This window comes from Drosophila elegans, unplaced genomic scaffold, assembly GCF_018152505.1.
Source record: "Drosophila elegans isolate 14027-0461.03 unplaced genomic scaffold, ASM1815250v1 contig_476, whole genome shotgun sequence".
NCBI classification, from domain to species: Eukaryota; Metazoa; Arthropoda; class Insecta; order Diptera; family Drosophilidae; genus Drosophila; species Drosophila elegans.
In genome coordinates, this window is record NW_024545863.1 from 7,063,534 (window position 1) to 7,086,051 (window position 22,518).

Genomic DNA, 22,518 nt, shown 5'->3' on the forward strand with positions numbered 1-22,518 from the left:
CTAAGAATTTGAATACAGAAAGCATACTTTCGGGAGCAAACTTCATATAATTTTACCACGAAACTGCGTGCTAAAAGTATTCGTACTCACAAAGTTCCTTATTAATATCTACGAAAATCAACAGCTAAAGGTAACAATAAATCCGTTAGATACTATTATGCCATGTAAGGAAAATATATGTGACATTCATTTCGTATTATTACCAATCTTGTCAGAAAATTCTTATCAATTACAAACACACTTCCCATAATTGGTTTCATTTAATACTTTATTTTCTTGTATCCATAAAATTAGATATAATGTAATAAGTTTTTATAAATAAATACACAAAACATATATATTTGTTAGAAGTGTTCCATCGTTATTCGCCTGTCGTTAAGTTCTGGGTATTCTAAAGTTGATGTCTTGCTTGCTTTGAATGCTTTGTTTCTGTAGTCAGTAGTAACTATTTGAATAACTCTCGTATACGACAACACCAGAGCTGAGAGAGGGGGCTTAGATCTAGGTGGTTTATCGGTTATTAGAGCTATTTTTACCGTGCCTGGAAATCCTATTCGACTATGTACAATATCGCTAGTGAATGTAATGTAATATTTGGCTTATCCTTTTGCTACCCCACTACGTTTCTCATTTAAAACTTATACCCTACATACACTTGTGTATATTTAAGGATTTCACAATCGAGATACTACTGTGGTTTGCTAAGTTTTAAATTTAGGGCTAGGATTGGTTAGAGCTATTGAGATTAATCGTACATGCCAATTTTGCAATCGTTTTAGGCTAATCAGTCTAAACAAATCGATGCGAACGCCAATCGTGCAAACGAAACAAAAAATTTTACCTATTTTTCTGTCTAAATATTTCAAGCTAAAATCAAGCTAGTCCTTAATCTAAGCTATATCATTTCCATAGTGCGGTTTAGTTCAAGTTTATTGCACAGATATTTCAATAGTGATGCTGGGGAAGATTGGCTAACCGGAATGCATTGCCCTGGGCAGACGATAATACATTGAGTTGGGCTGTAGGTTTGTCATCCTGCATGTTTGGGTGGGTCAATTTATATAATCAAAAAAAAAAAAAAAACTAAAAAATATTTATGGCTAACTCTAAGCATTTTTGGCTTGGATCAATCAGAGTTTAATGCAGGTTTTATAGCCTCTTAGAAAAGGCTATTATTTAGAGGATAAAAGGGAGCAATTAATATATAGTTCAAATTTAGAACATGCTAGCCTCGTTTTTACTTAAGCTTTGATCTGTAACCCTGCTAAATCCGGCAGTCTGCAAGACCAACGTGCTTAGAATTACTCATAAACTTGTGTCCTATTTAATTAGACAAAAATGAACTACCCACCCGGTTGTATGTTTATAACTATGTCGTGTGCTTTGTACTTTCAAAACTGTTGGAGACAGACAGTAGACGTGTGGAAAACTAAATAAAGCTGGGAACTTTGCACTTGGCGCTTACCACTAACTATTCGAACTAAACCACTGATAAATACAATAAATATTTCCGGTAGATGCGATTCAAGCCGCCTCACACCTCCGCGCGGAAAGTGAGGTTGAAGGTGCGCAACTGCATGGGCTCCAGACTGATCTCAGCCAGGGATCGTATGTGGAAGCTGTCCTTGGACGGCTTCTGCTCCGTCCCCGTCAGACTGGTGGCCTCGATGGTGTGCAGCCGGAGCCGCCCCAGCTGCACGTTTCCCAGTCCCTTGCTGGACAACGGGCACAGGGCCTCCATGGACAAATCCCTGCCAGCGCTCACGCCACAGTCGAATCCCTGGCGATGCAGCACGAGCAGCGCCGAGGCGGACGGAAACAGCTGCAGCTCCGGGTCGGACAGGGTGCGCAGGTTGGTCAGGTGCACGTCGCAGGGCAGCGCTCCCTTGGGCAGCAGCCGGACCAAGGGCAGCAGAGCGGCGGACAGTTCGGGCTGCTCCAGGCTGCTCACGAAGTACAGATTCGGCGGGTAGCGCAGGCCATTGGCCATCTGCTGGGCCTGCTGACTGAGCACCTTGTAGCTGGGCGGCTGCAACTGGGAATGCTGACCCCCAGGCAGGTCCTCCACCAGCAGCCAGAACTTGTGGCGCGTCAGCCGGCTGTCCACGACGCCCTCGCCCATGCCGCGGTAGTCGTCGTACAGGGTGCGCCGGTCCAGCATCACCTCCAGCTGGCCCGGCTCGTAGCTGGCCGCTCCTTGGGCATGGGTGGTCAGCAGGGTGAGCCGGAGTCGCGTGTCCTGGATAAAGGCACCCGAGGTTATGGGGAAGTAGTTGCCCTCGATGCCGATTGCCGGCACTTTTATTCGTCTAAGCAACAAAGAAAGGGTTATATTAGCATTCGGTTTCAGAAGGGGTATGTTAAACTACAAAAATTTCGATTTCTATGCGCATACGTTTAAGAACATTGAAGCTATGATGACTTTTACTTGAATATATTGATCGTTCCTATGACAACTATATAGTATAGTTTTCCGATTTAAATACAATTAAATCTGTAATTCTGAATTATTAAACTATTACTACGTCTCAAAGAGTTTAAAATAAAATTTACAAAACAGAGAAGTTATCATTTTTTTCATATATTGTATTTTTGTAATAGTACAAATTAAATCCCTGATTATGAAATTTTTGAAGAATTAAAAAAAATTAAATAAAATTGAATTTATAATATTATTTCAATTTGTTCCGGATTGTTCCAGTGGAAGGTATATGATATAGTAAGCCGATCCGGCTTTATCAATAGAGCTTTAAGACTGAGGGACTAGTTTGCGTAGAAATAGACGGGCAGATGGAGTAAAAAGCGGACAGACGGACGGACAGGTCTTAATTTAATCCTCTAGTGATGCTGATAAGGAATGTATGTATTTATAGGGATCCCTCAACTCTTTACTCTTAAACCCTCTGCAAGGGTATACTCATTTGGGGGCTCCTACTCTGGATTGCTCAACTTACTCATGATACTGAAAGCCGTTTTGATCGCTGTAGAAGACGGGCAGCTCGGGCATAGTGGCCGCATCGGCCGGCTCCTTGAGAGGATCCCGCTGCAGCGCCACTTGGGCAATGTTGTCGATATTGGTGACCAGCCGCATGAACAGCTCCGTCTCCCGGTTTTTGGGCGGCGGCTCAAAGTCAATGTCGTTCTCCACATATATGGCCGCATCCAGGTGGGTTCGCGTGTTGAAAATGCGCACCGTGTGCGCCAGGAAGGGGCCATAGATGACGGTCACGTCGCTGGCTATCGGCCCAGAGGTGATTATGATGCGCATGTCCGTGTAGCCCTCGAGCACTTCCTTCTCGGCCTCGCTCTGTTCGGGATCGGTCTTGAAGAGATAGGCGCCCGAGTGGAACTGGGCACTGCGGTAGGCGGCGAACTTGATGTTGCACTGCAGCGGCTTCAGCAGCTCCTTTTTCTGGTTCTTGCGCGTGATGGTCTTGAGGAAACCGCTCTTCTCGTCGAACAGCAGGCGCATGTGAGGGTTTTCCAACTGGATGTCGCCTGGGCAGGTGCAGAAGTGATATATATATATATATAGTATATATACTTGTATTTTAAAGCAACTTACCAGCTGGCTTGCCACGAGCCTCGAAAACGGGAGCTGGCGAGGCTTCCGCCTCCTCCGGCGGACTCACTGCTGCAGGTCCCGCACCCGTGCAGTCGTCGCAGTAGATGGTGGCAATGTTCCGCTTGAAGTTGACCTCGTCCACCTGCACGCGGTACGTGCTGAGGGACAGGGGCTCCAGTTCGGCCACAAACATCACCTCAAACTGCCGCGTCGAGGTGCGAATGCGTCCCACCGAGCCGGACACGGAGGTGCCCAGTCCCTGCTCGTAGGTGTCCGTGATGTTCCACACCGGATTGATCTGAATGTGGCTCAGCTCCACGCCCTTGTCGTTCAGCACCTTCACATTGGGATGCTGGACGCGCAGCGTGACGACTTCCATCCGCTTCTGGGCCAGCGAGTTGTAGAGGACAAAGCTGGCCGCTGCTCCGAGGGTAGCAGAGCCACCCGCTCCCCCCGCTCCACCCTCACCCCCCGAAACGGTGGGCATGGAGTCGTCCCCGCTGGCCATCTGGATGGGCATCTTGCGCGGCAGCTTGTTGACGTTGTCCCGCTCGAATTCGCTGAGCAGGAAGCCGTGGTGACGCGGCTGACCCTTCTGCAGCAGCAGCTCCAGGCAGGACTCCTGCATCTTGACCACGTTCTGGGTGCTCTCGAACAGACGCATGGCATAGTCGCGCATGACCGCCGCCTTGGAGGTGCCAGTGATGGCGTCGTGGTGCTGGAACAGACCCAGATTTCGCCTGGCATTGATGATCAGCTCGTAGTTCTTCTCGTAGATCTTGATCGCATTCTCGCGCTTCGCCTGCCGCGCTGTGTTGTAGGCCAGCGTGAAGACGATCTCGGCGGAACGCAGCTGGTGCTCCAGCTCCGAGCTGAGCAGCTTGTAGAAGGGACGCGTGGTGAAGTAGCCCGACCAGTAGGCCGGCCTGCCCTCCGAGAAGATGTCCGAGTAGACGTAGAAGTCGCCCTTGAAGGTGGGAAAAGACGGACTATGGTCCTTCATGCGCTCCTTGATGGCCTCGAAGTAGTCGCTGGGCGTGCCGAACCGGATGTCCGCGTTGTACAGGCGCCGGTTGGCCATGATGTGATCGATGAGCTTCTTGTAGTTCTGGTACTGCTGGTCCACCTCGCGATCCTTGTTGTAGCGGAAGTCATCGCCCACCGGGATGAGGGCCACGTTGTGGGGAAACAGAGAGGCCGTCCTGGCATACTGCTCGAGCAGCAGCTGCGCCTTGGCCTCCAGGTTGTCGTCCGTGATGAACTGCGCCTTCACGGAGTACTCCGTGTACTCGCCCGGAATCTTGCGGAAGTCGAAGTTCAAACAGATGAACGGATGGGGGCCGCACGAGCTCTTGATCGAGTATATATCGAAGGGCATGTTGTGGGTGAGCAGGCTGCCAGTGTCGCTGTCGCTGTCCCTGCCCGTCGCTGTCCTGCCCCTCCAGTAGGGCTTCCAGATGAAGTCACCCGACTGCTGGCGCGCAAACCACTGCTTCCAGGCGTAGTGGATGCGCTGAATGATGGCGCCCTCGAAGTTCGCTCCGGACAGAAGGTACGGCACGGTGCTGCCGTGTCCAAAGGGATCGATGGACCAGCCCACCTTGGGCGTCACATTCAGGTTGTTCTTCAGCCACTGGTGGCCCTCGATGAGCTGGTCCAGCATGGGGTAGATGTGCACATTCGCCTCGTCCGTCATCACCCATCCGCCGGTGGTGATCTCGATGCGGCCCGAGTCGATCAGCCGGCGCAGCGCTCGCTGCTTGGTGGGATGGGCCTGGTCCCACCAGAGCTGCAGGAAACTGATCTCCGACCAGATGAAGGTCATGTCCGTGTACTCCTGCATCTTGGTCACCAGCAGGTTGAGGATCTGCCGCGAGTCCGACTGGAAGTAGTTGGTGAAGGTCTTCAGCCAGCCGGGATCGTTGTGGGAGTGCGGCACCACTATGATCTTTAGTGGCGGTCGCTGCTTGTCCTTTTTCTGCGCCTCAAAGCGCTCCTCGAAGCCACGATCCCAGTACTCCTTCGAGCGCATCCATTCCGGCTGCAAACACAACACAGTTGGACCACATTTTTAGATTTTGGCCACTTGTGTGCCCTTTTGCTCACCTGAAAGTCGAACTTGCTGTGCTCCTCGCTGGCGGTTATGTTCGTGTTGCTCTGAAGCAGCTCGTAGCACTTGTCGCCCCAATCGCTGTTGGAGTACTCCTCCTCCGATTGCGATTCCGGCGACCCGGTTGTCTGCGCCGCCGCCTTCGTCTCCGAGGATCTCTTCTGGTTCGAGACGATCGCGGCGTGCGACTTCTGTTGGTGGGACATCGCGGATGAGCCTCCGCCCACGCTGAAACCGGTGAAGGCATTGAGCGGTGAGCCCCGCAACGCCGCCGATGGCGCACCCGTCTCCGAAACGGGCGCCGGATTGGGCTGGCCAATGGAGATGTAGTAGAGGCAGAGCAGGATCGTCACGAACGCCGACAGCAGGCCGATGCAGCGCGCCGATCCGCGGCGGAAGAGCTTGAACGACATCCTGGTCAGTGGACTGCGCTTGCTGGTCCCCGGTTGGGATTCCACCGGATTAACTTGCTGCTGGGCTTCTTCTCCCTTGCTCGGGCTGTTTTCTACATCTGAAAATAAATTATAATATTATAAATTAGAATATTAATGTTATACAACAACTTTTATTACAATATCATCAATTGATTTTTAATAAGACAGGTATTTTTTAATGTTTATAAATGTGTTTTGTTAGGCGCTTTTTATTATGTTGTAACTTGCCTAAAATAGTTTGGATTTTGATATACAATCAGAAACCAAATTCCTTAATTTTCTGAATAATTCCTGGATTCTAAAAATAATGACAGAAACATGGCTTCTGATATATGTTTAATATTACATACCATGCTTAGGGATTAGTGCCTACAAATATATTAGTTAAAGCAAGCTAATGCATTTTCTTTGAGCTTGTATGTTTGCAAATATCTTGTTTTAAACCATCTTAAAAACTTTGTAAATGATAATCTTTTTTAGCATTTGTTTATTTGCACAACACTACTTTTAATGCAAAACATTTATCGCTTAAGCAGTTTATGCATGCAAAGGACATAAAAAACGTTTCTATTCCTACATCCATTTCAAGCCTAATCCGGCTTCTGATTTTATTTTTCCCACACTAATCCTGTCTGGGCTGTCCTTGCCGCAAGAGTGTTTGAATATTTCATGCGGACGAGGGCAGGAAGTTTAGTGGTGAATTTAATTAAAGCATAACAGGGACAAAGGAGGCGAAATGCCTGGAGCCTGGTGTAAGGAATGCATAAATGCTTGTCGACGATAAGTAAAATTGTAAGCAAGGTGCTTGTATGCTGTGCTAAATTAAAACAGGAAAAATTAAAATAAATAAAAATACATTCCCTTCAACTTGCGTTTGCTGGCGAATGTTAAGACCATATAAATTTAGGTAAATCCCCAACCTATCAGTTGTTGCCATAACCTTTTATGGTTCGTGTTTAAGGTCGAAGTTCAGCCTAGAAATACCAGCACGTCACAAATGCCCACGCACGCCAGTCAAACTAACTTAACGAACTATGCAAACTGAAAACTCAATCAAAAACTCCTCACATGTTCGCAGAACTTTTCGCAATGATGAAACTATTGCATAGTTTGAAGCAAACTTTTGCCCACGAACTGCTTAAAATTCCCGGGCAACCCAATGCGCAAAAGTAAATTAATAGCCCACAAATGAGAGACAAAAGCCTGCAAAAACAGATGAATACTTTCCACCACTGCACATGATTTATTCACTTTTGATTGCCATTGGCCATAATTTAGGGTTTTTATATCTGCTTAACACGCAGAGAAAACATTATCTCCTGCCAACGCTGAACGCTGCATTCCATTTAATTACAATTTAAAGGCATTTAAGGTCCAATGAGCAGCAGCATCGTTTGCAGCTCCATTCAAATGGGGCAAAAAGGTAGCAGCAGGGGCGTTGCAAAAGGGGGGCGCTCTACGCTCTATGCTAATCAGCGGGCATTAACTGATGTTGCCACAAGCCAGCACCTGTCACCCAACGGAACCAGCATTGCCACTCTTATGGTAATTTAAGTGTTTCCCGCGTCCCAAGAGTCCCATTCATTTCTCCTCCTTTGCTCCACAGAGAAATGTGGCAGACTTGTTATAAAAAGAATAAAAGAACACAGGAACCAGAGCTTAAGCTCCCTAGAAATTCTCCAAGGGAAGGAGATGCTAGCATTTCGAGATCTCTGATACTGGAAAACTTCTCAGCACCACGAATTCCCAGCAAAGTTGCCTCAATTATTTCAATTAGCCGAATATGTTCACTTCCTTCCGACTAAGGACCTTAATAACTTCCTGAAAATGAAAACCGTAGAAGCGTCAACTGCTCCGGGGATCTTGTGCTTGACCCCCATCAAAACATTTTGCCTGCAAATTTATCCAGCTCAATACTTAGAAAAAATACGAGATCCTCTAAAACTTGGAAAACAAAATAATTTTAAGTCAGTCAAATGCAAAAAAGAAATTATTACAAACATTTAAAATATGTTCTCAATCATTTTAAAATGGATGACTCTTTTACTCTCGAACTAATTAGACCTTAACAATTTTTAATTAATGTCAGGTTTTTACTAAAACATCATTTGTTTTTTCAGTGTGGCTAGTTAAGAAATGGGTAGAAATAGAAAAAGTGGTCCCCACTGCTGTCATCACAAATGTTGCAAAGAGTTTTCTGGCAAATTTGATTCCATTGCAAATTGCACTTTGTCAACCTTTTCGACCGCCCCGAATGGATGACAACCTTCATCTCGGAGTCAACACGTACGTAAACGTACATCCTTCGGGTTCCTTTGACGTGTTATCCTTTTTTTTGTGGTTGCTTCCTGTCACATTTCTCCTTCTGCACCATATAATTTCGAGTTGGAAAATGATTTTGTTGTTTCAGTTTCCCTTGGTTTTCTCCTATTTTCTTATTGTGGGTGTGCTTGTTTGTGAGTTTTTCTATCCTTCTCTGTGTATGAAAAAAGCCAACTCAAGAAGTCAGTTTTGCTGTTATCCTAGTTCCCTTTCGTCCTAGCTTTTTGTCCTGCTGGTTTTTTTTCGCCCCTTTCGACGCTTTTGCGCCCCTTGACCCTTGAAGTCTTCTCTGAGGGAGCTTAATTTCGTTTGGAGTTGCAACTTGAAGCGTCCATGTGAATGTTTTCAATGCAAATGGATATTTTTGCTACCCTGCATTGAGGGAAAGACAAGAGTGTATGCGTATCTCGACTAAAAATAAAATTATTTTTATTATATTAAATAGGTTCTTAGCTTACGCTTTCACTGTTCAGATTGGAAAGAAACATTAAAATGATGTAAATGTATGTGTTCAAAAGAATTTCTTCAACTATAAAAGAGTATCTGCTAGTCTGAACACTCGACTATAATTGTAGCCAAGTTTTTGCTATGATGTATTGGCTGGTTCGGTTGGCCTTCTTTGTGCTCCTGCCAGCCAAATTGGTAGTTTTGTGAATGGAAAACTTTTCTAAAAGCACTCGGAATCAATTGTGAACTTTTTTGTTAGCTATTTTCCCTGTTTTTTGTGCGGGCGTAGAAGTTTTGTATCGCTGTTATTCAATTTCATTATGAATTTTTAGATGGCAATTGAATATTTAGATGGCAAACTTTCCAACATTTGAAAGGGGAAACAAATTAGTCGCTCTTTTGTTTTTGATAATCACAATCGCCGACACCTTTAAATGGCAAAAAAAGTAATTTCCTTTTAATTAAAACTTCTAGGCAGAAAGTTAATGTAAAGTCATTGTCACCACCTCAGGAAGTGGAAAAGGAGGCCAAGAAATAAAAGCATGACAGAAGGCAGAAGTGTAAACGTAAATTCAGTTTAAAAATGGTAAACGTTGGAAGGCCGAAAAAAAAGAAGAACATAAACAATAGTTTGCATAAATGGCACGGAAATTGCAGCTGCAACTGAAGGCAAAACGTAAAAAGCCTTTGCCCCGAGCTCTCAACAAACTTAAAAACGGTTAAAAAACTGTTTTCTTAGCGGCGAACGCAAAAAGTTCCCCAAAAAGTAAACAAATAAAAAGAGTGCGGAAATCGAACTGCACAATACGAAGTTTTTGTACCCTCTATTTTTGTGCTATTGAACTATAATATTCTGCATTACAATAAAGGAAAATTTGTAGCTGGATGAGTAATAAAATTATTTTATAAAAAAGCAGAAATAGAGAAACAACAGTATTACTGCTAAAAATTATAGTTTGCATCCATTACTTTTGAAGATATATAAAAAAAAAAAATGTTTATCAATTATAGAATGTGGTCCCTTTGAGAAACTACTTACCAAACTTATAAATCTCTTAGAGAGGGTATAGAAACTCAAACTTCAACTCTGACTTTGGACTTTGGACTTTAGGAGTGGCGTGGCAGCTGAGGTTCCCTGTGCTCCCTTTTTGTCGATGTCAGAAAATGGGCAATGCGAGCTTCGTTGAGGGCAGGCAGTTTAGTAAGGTCCCAGAACTTTACTTTAAGAGTTCATGCTTTTTTAATTATGGAAACTAACGTTGCACCAAAGCGACCGAAGGGGCAAAGATGGGGAAGCAGGGGAACAACCAGTTATGGCAATTTTCCGGGGCAGATGAGCATGAGTAATGCGCCGGTTAAGCCGCCAGTAGAGCGTGTGGGTTTGGCATGTGCCCACCATATAATTGTATGAAGCTCGAAAAAAAAAAAAAAAACAAATAACTTGAGCCCATCCGGGGGAACATAGGCCCAGATACAGTGGGTCATTAGCATAGCCGGCGAAGCAGTAACCAGAAACAGGTATTAGAATTATGAGAACTGTTGGGTGGGGGCGACATATAGAGGGCAATTACCCGAGGAAGTTGTCAAGGACTAGCGAAAGATCTAAAAGCACGGTGATTATGATAATCAAGATTGTTCCACTTTTAATTTCGTCATTTGTAATTGCATTTTAATCATCTTAGAGCACTACTTTGTGTAGATAATTGCAAGAAGCTTTTCCAAACTTTATGTAAATTTATTAACGATGTACACTTAACAATCATAAAAGTTTCTCTTCAAATAGTTTTGTGTTAGGTTATTCCCTTTTTCCATAAGCCATTATTTGAATAGTGTGCTACAACTGTCAATTAAAGTTTATATGAATTGGTTTAACTGATTCAATGATACCTTTGTAGCTTTAATTAATAGAGAAATTTAACACATGGGAAATAAGCCTAACCATTTTGCCTATTTAAAAATGATAATTGCCCTCTTCGTTGAAATAAGAACGTGCACACTAAAATTACATTTATAAGTCTTTGTTTCTAACTGCCTAAAATGTCTTTCCTTTAAATTTCCTTTCATATCTACCCATGACAAATAACAATATTACCTTTCTGTTAGAAACCTCATTAAAACCGACTCGTTGCTTTCTCCGCTCAAGATTTATGTTTTTCTATTTTATGCTTTACAACCCATAAAACAAAGTCGCTCCCCACATATCACACCTTTCCTGCGACTCACCCACTCGACGACCACAATTGAGTAAATGGGACCAAAACAAAAAAAAGTCAGAAAAAAGAACTCCCGCTGCAGTATGTCCCCATGTCAATGGCAACCCAGCGAAGCGAGCGATGAAATTTTGGAGGGGACTGAGGGAGAATACCTACACAGAAAACAACAAATGTTAAAGTTTCAAGTTGATACAACAAACGCATATCACTTTTACCAATGAATAATGTAAAATTGATTTTAAAAGCGCTTAGTTCTAGACTTTTTCTGTCCATTTGAAGATCAAATTGATATGAAGTTGCATCAATTTTCTCTCTGTGTATTTACGCCGGGCATCCGTTAGACGAGTAGAACTTTTGAAGCTAGCCCAGCGAATTCACAGTTACTCACTTATGCAGCGACGCCATTCGTGACATATGGCCAAACGGAAAAAAAAACAAACACATTAAAGTCTGTGCCTATAAACTTGGCCAAAAGCACGGGCCAGTCGGACCATAGAGGGATTGTTCGGAGTGGTATTTATCAGATAATAGAGTAGGGAAAACAGCGGGAGTAGCGCCAATGTTGAATAAATGTCAACGGGAAAAAACCAATTTGCAAACGGAGCAACTGCAGTCATACGGTTTGCTCTATATGGTATACCACATCCATATCGGATTACTCCCATTTCCCACAGAAACTGGGCCTCAAAAACCATCGCCAAGAGAAAGTTACTCTTCGATTGCTTTCGGATTATTTCCCCTAGCGGTTTCGGTTATTAAGCAATCAAAACTCATTTGCTAATATCTGCAATTGATGGAGGTAAAAGCGGCCCACAGAGAGCGGATAAACAACCTCGTCGATAGCTCTTCCGTTCCACGCACTTGAACACTAATCGAATAGACCATGGTGCATGAGTCCACATATCTTTCACCAATCAGGTGAGTCCAATTGATTTACTACTAATTAGTGGCATTTCTATGCACCCCGTGCAGATTGTGCCAATCAAATCGATTGGAACCGCAAACAGTACTATTTTCCGGGTGACACATACCGCGATAATGTTCCTAATGTTGTCAGCATAAAGACATTGATGTTACATTTTAGTCAGCATTAGTTTAGTTTAGTTTATTAGTTTAGGTTAAAATTCATTTGTGGTGTTATCTATGGACAATTTTAAATAATGTTTTTAAGCAAACTATATTTAAATATTAAATATGAAATTAACCAAGAACAGTTTGCAATAACTTCCTTTCAAACTGGAACTAAATTTAATTTAAACATCAGTTTAACTATTATATTACAAATATAGGCACTTCCCTCACCTTTCTTTAAGCCATCGTTCCAGCAATTTAAGATTATATTTGTACTTTTATCCCATATAAGTTTATTGATATGGCTTGGGCTAAGACCTAAACGCTAAGACCAAAAGCTATAAAATGCTTTAGATGCTGACAAAGCACAAGTCGTCTCATAAAATGCGAGTCTTTTTTCCAGGAACGTGAGACCTTTTACATTGTGCGGAAGGTTTTGCCGTTTTGCTTTGTTTGGCTAAATGTACGCAGAGAAAAATGAAATGAAAATTAATTCTTGTGTTTGTTTTCCATTTTTTTTCACGCGGGGCCAAGACAAAAGGAAAATGGAACAATAACAACGTTTATGGCTTTGATTATGAAATTTTCCGTTTCAATTTCATGCAGCTAAACGGTGGGAAAACACTCACTCGCATAGATTGTAATGTATATGTAACAGGTTTACAGTTACCAATCGCTTCCATATACGCAAGGAAATATGGCCAAGATTCCCATATTGTGGGAACATTGAGTGAATTGCAGCCACAAGCAGTTTGACACCATTCTCTCACCAAGATGCAGATACGGACCTCATGTGAAGTGGACCCAAAACCAGCCCCATTGTCTCCATTTGTTTATTTAACGAAAAAAAGTTCTTACTCACTGTTGCTTTTAGGTGTAAACTAATTGGGAGCTTCAAAATAATGAGGCCAAATAAAGCTGATTTCCTTCGAATTATTAAGAATTTGCACATTACATATATTAAATTACCTCGTATAAATTAAACAGGATTTATGCCCATTTAAATAGTGCTTAAATTGAAAATGCATTTATGTAGCCTCAATAAATACATTTTTATGTCGTATACATATATGTGTGAGCAATTTATTTTACGCCATTATTACTTTGAATTATTATAGTTCACACATTGAACAACATAATTTATAATTATACGTATTTATGGCTTTTTAAAACATAGCTGTCTGGGCCAATTAAAAAGTTTTTGAATAAATGCCTCCTAGCAGTTTACAACTGCAAATGTACATATTTATGAATTATTTTCCCTAAAACTGGGCTTTAACTGGCTATTTAGCTACTTGTTTAAAACGGCAAACTGATAACATGTTTTTTTAAAGTATGATTCACTCACGCATCAGTTGTTGCCTTTTGTTAACGGTTTTCCAAACAAATTCCATGGCGACTCGTTAGCAATTGGGTCACAAATCACTGGCTAAACAAAACCAGCATTCGATGTCCAACGCTGATTGACCGATGATGACCATTTAAGCCCACAGCGGGTTTTGCACTATTTGGCAAAAACCAAAACGCGGCTCAGAACTTTCGCAGCTGCTGCGACCGCTAACCAAGTGGAACTGTGGCCAAAGCCAAACGACACAAGGCCAAAAGCGAGCCGTGGCTAACTGGGCATCAATGGTAATGGAACCTCCATCCGGAACATCCATCGGCGACGTGTCGCATACGTTTTGGCCAATTCATGGCCCGTTCCCCCTTTTCTTCACGCATCATTAGTAATATGGTGTCTGAGGGAGATCTTCCAATGGCAGGGAGCGGATCGAATGATTACTTTCGGTCGGCCTATGCGGTAAAGCGATACGATTGCATGATGACATGACATCGCAATAACCAAAAACCTGCCACCGGTAAATTGACAGCACGCCATCCGCAAAACGGACGGGGGAAATTTGAGTATGAACTAATGAAAATAAAAAATAACCGCATGGAGTTGGAGTCGGATTCGAAGTGGCAGGCATTACCCGCGACTCTTGCTTTGTTGGGGGTCGCTCGAACCAGCTAATTTTAGTGGCACGAAACCGGGAAAATATGCTCATCGGGGTAATCGATACATGGGCCAACTTAAGCGACAGGCAGGAATCGAAAGGGGAATGATCCCAGGCGTGTGGCAGGCGAACACGAAGAAACCAGGGACTTAAGAGAAATTTTAGATGCATCTTTTAGTTCCTGGCCCATGAATTATAAGGATATGAAGTGCAGACAATGTGAGGAAAATGTATTACAAAAAACTGAAGTTTAAGATCCCACTTTTAAATTGAGAGACCTTATTCTTTCAAAGAAATAAAAAAAGCCAGTTAAACCTAAGACAGGTCAATAAGAGGCTTTGCAGAATGGTGTTCTGCCTTAAAAAGACAAATTTAGGAACTTAAAAAATGCAAAAAATTTATAAAACACTGTTTACTAGCCCAAATATCTATTTTATAATGCATGTAACTACATCAACCCAAGAAATAGATCTCAAATAGAATAATGTTCTGAACAAAACAGTTTACATCTTTGTCCTTTCATTTCGCATTATTAGACCTTAAAATAAACTGCAATTTACATGTCTATTACATAAACTTGCATTACCAACTTACACACAAAACGGGATAGCAAAAAAGGTCCTTTCGTCCTGGCGCGGAACAAGGACAAAACACATAAATCAGCGCCCGCAAATAGACGCACACACACACAGCCACACAAAACGTTGCGCTAAAAGTTTTTCCTTGTTTCACACAGTGTTAAAGAAAGAGGAAACGAAAAGTTTCCACCTTTTTTCGCTTAATTTAAATGAATGTACAACGGATTGAATCCTTTATTGGCTCTGAATGGAACACTCGTAATTAGAGACAAAGCTACAAAGCCATTGTTGACCTTTCACTCTGATTTGCTGTAACAATTCCCCATCCTCTCGCACTCTCGTTTAATTTATTTGTATTTTTCCACTCGCGTCGTCCTTGCCGGCGAAAAAAGGGATCGAATGGAACGGCCCAGCCTGGAGGAGCTCACGACGCACCCGCTGCCAAGGACCCAGAACAACTGAGTCGCCAAGCGAGGAGTCCGCAGGAGTTCGGCTTGCGTTCGGGCCACCTCGGCTCGTCCGCAGCCGGCGAATGCAGCACCATCTCACCATCGCCAGCCACATGTCCCCTCACCAGTGCTGCCCATATAGACATACATTTATTTGTTCGTATCTCGCAAGCTTCTGTAGCTAGCACAGTATAAAATTGCATAAATGAGTTTATTCCTTAGATTCAAAATAAAATTTCGCATTCATCGGAAAAATATTTGAGTTACATGCTTGATCAGCTGATCATCTTCTTTTTTCTGTTTTGCTAAAAAAAAAAGTTTAATTTTTTTTGCTGGAATTTAAGATTTACAATTTTCTGCTCATGGCCAAAAACTCAAATTTCAAACTTTCGCCACACGAAACGAAAAACTCTTCAGAACTTTAGGTTTTTAATTAAAAAAAAAATTTTTTTTTCTTTTTATTATCAAAATTTGTACATATTTTCAATATCAGATTATGGTTATACAAAAATAACCATATGGTTATTTTTATTTGTCAAAACTCAATCTAATTGAGAAGTCAAAGCAAACATGGAGTGGTTTCTATAAATGCGAGGGGGCTGTGTGTTTTATAACACGTGAAAACATAAAAGAAAATTACAAAACATTAAAATGTTGCTATGCTTGAAAAAAAATATTTTTTAATACTACATATATTATTTAGCTACTCTTTGTCCAACGCTGGGCATTCAACAAACAGCATCACTGCGATCTGCCTGGTTACGATGTGGCTGGCTCTGTTTTCATTCTGGTTGCCAGGTTTGGCTTTTGTATTTGCTTTGTCGGCGCCGTCAACATCAGAGCCACATAGTCATCGTCATCGCCATCGCCATCGCCGCCCCCTCACCTGAACAATCCCCCTGAACGCCTTGGAATGCGGAGGTGTTCGCCAAGTTGCCCCCTTAGCTTCCCTTTTCTAGCAGCAGCTGGAATTACTTTTGTTTTACAACTGGTTGAGGCGAAAAGCATCAACTGGGATTCCCAATGGCTCCTTGTTTGTCAAAGGAAGAAATGGCTGGGTTGTTTCCTTTTTTTTCAAGTGTTGACAGCTGTACTTATTAATTATTTCTGTTGCGTCTTACAGTTATTTGCAGAAGGAACCCGGAACTCACTTTCACTCATTTGTCTTTAAAATGCATAAAAATGCAGTCCAATTGAAAATTTTCAATCAATAGACGCATATTTGCATTTATTTTATTTTGATAGTGCTTTAGCTAGCTTAGTTTCAAATTTGTTTTACTGCATAATTGTTCTTTATTACATGTATTACAATATTCTTGTTTCCTTTTAGTTCAATGTTATTTTAATATTCTGCTCGCAATTGTAATTCCTAGACTGTGGGAAAGTTTTCTGCATTTCTAGCTTTTTTACAGCTTCCTAAAGTCTTTCTTTGCCAGACTTTGTAAGCGTCGTTTATAGCATTTGGCTTTGCACATAATATTTGTGTTTATTTGTTGTAAAGTTCTTGAACGTCGTTGGCCATGGACGAACCATTTCGGTTCCTTTACAGCCACAACGTGGAAATCTTCACCTTGGCATTAATCTGCGAACTTGTTTAAGGTTCTAACTCCTGTCCAGAATTGGGGAAAGGAATTAAAAGAGAACCTCGTTCGCCTTATTTTCTAGGAACCAAAACATAAATAAGGTTTAAATTTCCTTTATATTTCCTTTAAAATTACATAACAAGTTTTTAAACTCTCTGCGTTTTAGGTATGTATAAATACCTTTGAGGAATTTTGATTTTGCCGCATTTTGAATTCATGAAATCCTAGTAACAGTTTGTGAAGAATGAGTCTATTCTGCCGCTGGAGTGGACTAACCCTCAACGGCCTTTCTGCAATTTTTCTCAGGCGATTGCCAGCGAGCAATTAACTTTGAAAAATGCCTGGAAACAAGGGGAAAAAGGAGCAGGATCAAGACGAGGCTTGGAGGGCAGGTCCCTGATGGCTGATGACGGAAGACTGAAGACTGATGGAGGGCAGGTGGAAAGAGTGAGGAAATTGAGGGGGGGAGAGTGCATCTCGAGTGGCTGACTGGCTGGCAGCTTCAAGTGGCGAATAAGCTCCCCTAAACGGGACGAGACAAAAGAGCCCGGGAAGAACACTGGAGAAGGCCCCTCCAAGTAATCCCAGTAACTTCTAGCCATTTCAGCTGGCGACGGAGGGGGAGAAGGTCGTTGTTTATCGATTGCCAAGTAAAAGCAGCCATAAAAGGCAGAATGGAGAACAAAAACAGAGGCGGAAAGAGAGCAGTCGAGAATTGGCACAGGCCCTTGAAAAAGTTGTTGGCTCTGTTGTCTTCTGTTTGTTGTTAAGCCCACGCAAATGAGACGGCGACGACCGACAAACGACAACGAAGATGAGCCACAAAGACGAGCATGATAATTGCGATGATGGCCACATGGACGGAGCAAGTGCAAGTGAAGGCATTGGCAGGAAGGCGCGAATTATAGGGCAAAGCCCGGAGTCTGGAATCGAGATCAATTTCAGTAACATATTATAGATAACTTCTTATATCCTAAAAGTTGCAAGTCCGACTATACACTAATTCCTAGTCACACGTATAGTTGTTTGGTTGTTCAATATTGTCAATAGGCCATCTTAAGTAATTAGTTTTCATATTAATTTAATTTTTATATTACTAAAAGTTACTGAAACGACTATAGACTTGTAAATACTTTTCAGTACTTGCTCAATGCTCTCTCCTATTTATTTAATATGTTGCATTCCTTGATGGTTTTTAAATTTTGCATAAATGTTTCAGTTTTAACAAGGTGACTAAAAAAGGTCAGATAATAAGTTGGTAATACCGTATTTTCTTTTATTAACAATTATTAATATACATTTATGTCATATTTAATATTTTTCAGTATGTTTCTGTGTTTTTGTATTTGGTAATTTTATATTTATTTACTTTTGTAATTGGTTTGTGTCGAATGCAACAGAGTTTTATTAAAAAAAGTGTTGATTTCTTAGTGCTGAATACGTTTACTAAAAATATAGCTAAAAATTGCAAAAATTATCATTTTAATCATCGAACTCAAAAAGCTTGAAAACTCTGTATGTTAATCAATTTTAAACTTAAGACTTTTTACTGAAAACAATCAATTAAACCCTGTCATGCTAACTTTGATCCTGACATAATAACCACACACATTTCCAGTACCTTCACGCTGATATTTTATTTGTTTTTATTCGTACAGATTAAACTGCAAACAGATGTCTGTAAAGTTTTAATTCGTGTGTGTATATTGAAACCTTTTGCAACCCCCTATAAAAGTTTAATTTTGAGTGGAGCAGAGCATCTGGTTTTCGTGCTCCTCGGACCCTTGGTTCCTCCCTTCCCATCTCCTGGTCCCTTTTGCATTTACGGCCTGCCAAATGGGCATCTGGCATCCAACCGATTGAGGGCAGAGATTCGGAACTACGAGGGCCGGAAAGGAAAGACCAAGACCGGGTGAAAGGGGAAAGGAACGTACGTTGTCAAGCATCGAAAATGCGGACCGGACTGCAGACTGCGGACTGCGGGGCTGACTCATTGAACCACAAGATGAATACAATGATGCCAAATCAACTCGAACGAGTTTTTGCGGGCTGCAGTGCCAGTGGTTCCGTACCTCCACTTGTCCACTTTGTTTTCGGGTCAATTGCATCCCATCCTAGCCTGTTGGCAGCACTCGAAGCCAAAGCGACTTTTGAGTTTTACACTCGGCCTAAACGTGCAACGTGCAGGTTCCCCTGGAATACCGATTCTGGCCAAGTGCGTGCTGCGTTTGTCAAATTGCCAGTTGCCGCTGAGAGGCCCTATCCTCCGTTTTGGCCGCAATCTCGGGCACATCCCATTGCTGCACACAGGCCCAATTGCCCCAAACGACAGTTGACAAAAGCCAACCAACCAGGCTTCAGTGGCAGCAACAATAACATTAACAACCGCAACATTTGTAATGGAAATTCCTGCATTGAAATCTCGTTTCATTTCGTTTAGCCAAAGTTACGGTTTTGTTTTGGTTAATACCCTCTATGGAGGGTATATGGATTTTCGCAAAACTGTCTCTAATCAGATGCTTAACGATTATCTAATATTTAACGAAATCGTTTGCATAGGAAAACCAGTTTTAGATTGCAAAACTTGCTTATTCTGCAGTATTCTTTAATTACACCTGAATCTAGCTTGACTTTAGAATAGTTCCAAACGATTACACGTGGAATAAATTAATGTAAAGGCTTTTTGAATACTTGTATGTGTAAAACTTTGCTTGAAAATTATATAATAATTATAATGAATATAAAACTTTACTAGGATGTAAGGAATTGTTTTTCCTGAATAACTTCTGATCTTATATATTAATTCAAAGCATAACCCTTAAATTAAATGCCTTTTTAAGTTCACAACTTTGCCCTGCAAGGGTATTAAAAGGCTTAGAACGCCAGGACTTGGCTTTGCTTTCCGACTTTTTTGTTGGTTTAATTTTTTGTGGTTGGTATTTGATTTTTTTTTTTGCCAGCTGTTGACTGCAAGTGGCACCGGCTTTGTTGCTTTTATTGGTGCTTTGCCGTGGCTTGGGATGCTTTTGTTGGTGCTGTAACTGTTGCGGTTCCGTCAACGTCATCATCATCCCCGGACGACGTCTGCCACCATCACCCTCGAGGAGTCATTGAACCCGCCTGCCAGCTCTCAAATATACCACACAGAGGACCCGGCCGACACTAAGCATATTCAGCTCCATTGGCCACCATTGACCACCGACGGCGTGGGCGGAGTACAAATTTTAGACCATTACATTTGATGATCGATCGATTGTGTATGATTATAGGAGAATTTTTGCCCGCCGCAGCTTTTCCCTGTCAGCGAAATTGGATGCCCATGCAAATGAGCCATACGATTCTGGAAATGTGTTTGGCGTGTCCGATTAACATACGACCTAATGTTTAAAAATTGCAAATTAGCAAAAACCAAATAGACTACAATACAGTCAACAGCATGGGAACTTGGATTTAGGAATCTCGTGTTTATGTTCGTGCCAAGCCAGATCTTAATCGGCTAGTGCGAATTTAGTTATACGTCGCGACACGCAAAGAAATAAAACTCACTTAGAATGGATTTAGTACCTGTCTACAACAACTAAACACAAAAAGAAAACTAAGCAAGGCCAAAAAAGTTGAAAAAGAAATTAAGTACCATCAATATATGGGACTATACCTATAACAAGTTAATAATGTTCTTAGTTCTAAAACATTTTAAAAAATTAAGCCACTATTTTTCTTACAAATCAAATATTATTAAACATATTGCCTTCAATTAAACAACAGTTATTTTCATCAAAATATTTATAGCTACTTACATGTATAAATTATATAATGCTATGTATGACATAACCAAATTTTTTATACCTCTGTTGTGTCAAAAAAAATATTGACTGCAACATTGAGTAAGAGAAATACACTTTATGATTTATTTAAAATCGATTTCGACTGAATTTAGTTATATCTTATTTTAAGAGGTGTTCTTTCTAGCAACAAAGCCTTGAAATTTCTTTTTCAAATTGACACACCGCACTCACAAATATTTAGTTAATAAAAGGGTTAAGTGGTTCTGTAAATTCAACATAAACAGAGACCAATGGCTTCTAATTAACACGTTGCTATTGTAGAAATAACAGGCGTGCGAAAATCCAATAGTCCGAGCCAACAAGAGACCCTAAATCCAGATGGTTAGATTAGGAGGGGGCTTGAAAGTGGGGAAAGAGTAATATAGAATAGAAAGCGCCCCTCGCGCGAGAAAGAAAAAAGTGAAACGGACACCACAACAATGAAAAAATCAATTTAAATTGAATTATACAATGCCAGCGGAGCAGGGAACTCAAACAAAAGCGAACTGCATGGCACAACAGAAGTCAAAGTAAAAAACAAAAATAAAAACAAAAACAAAACGAGATGCTCAAACGGGTTTACCGCTCCCCCACCTCCTATTCACAAAGATATGTTATGGTGTTTAAAAAGATGAAACGATTCTCAATGAATTCTCAATGGCCTAAGTATGGTATCGAGTAGGGCTAAATAAAGATGAGCTGCATAAATTGCCCCCCTCTTATTTTCATCGTCTTGCGTCTGCAATTTTGTAACACTTTGTCTGCTCCGATTTTATTTTTGGCCAACCCCGTTGCAAATCGAGTTCAAAATCGGTCTAGACGGATGATTTAATTGGGCCCCGCAAACAAAAACAAACACAAATTTTCTTTGTTTGGTAGACGACAGTGAAATCCGGTTTGGGGGTGGATTCTATATTGATTGTTGCAGGTCCTACAATACTGGCTTTCGATTTCTCACCTTTTGTTGAACTCCGAATTTGCTAATAACTTTTCCGGTTTTCCTGACTTTCCACGCACACACACATGCCCTCGCCGAACAGTTACAAATCTCCTGTAATCCTTCACACACACACGAGACCTTGTGTACATACACCCGCACAATAACAATTAAAAGGTAAAAAATTAATGAAATCAGATAAATATATTTGGCTAGTTGACTGGCTTCCTATTTAACTAACACTTGATTTGAATTATCTCGAGTATTACTCGCCGTTGCGAGGAAATATAACGCGAAAATGCGACCGAACGTCGGTGTTGTTTGGACGAAAAAATTCAAAATTGAAAACTTGGTATGACCGTTAAGCAAATCTGGAAAAACCATCGATAATACCGAAATGTTAGCGAAACGTCGAACTAACAGAGAAATGTTAGACAAACGTCTAACTAACAGAAGAATAGAAGGAGAGATATAATAAAAAATCAATTTAAGCGAAACTGCGAACAGAAAGAAGACGAAGGAGAAAAATGAATCAACGTTCCCTAACATATCAGTTAAAACTGAACGCTTCCTAACATAACTGTTAAAAATAATTATTTTCCTAACAGAAATGTTAAAAATCAACGATTTCTTAACAGAAATGTTTATAACATAAAGCGCGCAATTCAAAACTACTCGTAGTTTTTTTTAGAAAAAAAAAACTTTTTAATTACTTTTTGTCTAATAAACAATTTTGTCCGTATCATAAGCCCTTTATGCGTTTATTCTGAACGTAAACGTATTATTTAAAGGATTTCCTCTCCCTTCATTGCGCAAATCTAATCTTAATATGTATGAATACTTGTATCCTAAAACATTTCTTACAAACACTACTAAAAAGATTTATATTTTAAACAAAATACAATTACATTTATTAAAACACTAATATTATAAAATGTACTGATCATGTAACCTAAAATAAGATACAGGAATAGTAAAAAGAAATTAA

At 41.3% G+C, this 22,518-nt stretch overlaps 1 protein-coding gene across 3 annotated transcripts; it reads right to left on the bottom strand.

Moving 5' to 3' along the window:
- Positions 1–250: 250 nt before the first annotated feature.
- On the bottom strand, positions 251–21,866 carry LOC108140556 (alpha-mannosidase 2). Of its 3 annotated transcripts, none has more exons than XM_017263417.2 (5): positions 21,552–21,866; positions 5,672–6,186; positions 3,566–5,606; positions 2,955–3,498; positions 251–2,309 (listed from the first exon to the last, which is right to left on the bottom strand). In XM_017263417.2, exons 2-5 carry the CDS (start codon positions 6,086–6,088, stop codon positions 1,535–1,537), a joined length of 3,777 nt encoding a protein of 1,258 aa, XP_017118906.1. In that variant the 5' UTR covers positions 6,089–6,186; positions 21,552–21,866; the 3' UTR covers positions 251–1,534. The 3 variants fall into 3 exon arrangements, with proteins under 3 accessions (XP_017118906.1, XP_017118907.1, XP_017118905.1); XM_017263418.2 differs by lacking the exon at positions 21,552–21,866 and adding an exon at positions 14,754–15,163; XM_017263416.2 differs by lacking the exon at positions 21,552–21,866 and adding an exon at positions 13,511–13,720.
- Positions 21,867–22,518: the final 652 nt, after the last annotated feature.

Coding starts and splice junctions, on each gene's coding strand:
- LOC108140556 (XM_017263416.2), bottom strand. CDS start 13,556: ATGGAATTTGTTTGGAAAACCGTTAACAAAAGGCAACAACTGATGC. Junction 6,187..13,510: donor CAAAAGGCAACAACTGATGC/GTGAGTGAATCA, acceptor ATTTATTTTCAG/ATGTAGAAAACAGCCCGAGC. Junction 2,310..2,954: donor AACGGCTTTCAGTATCATGA/GTAAGTTGAGCA, acceptor TTTGTTGCTTAG/ACGAATAAAAGTGCCGGCAA.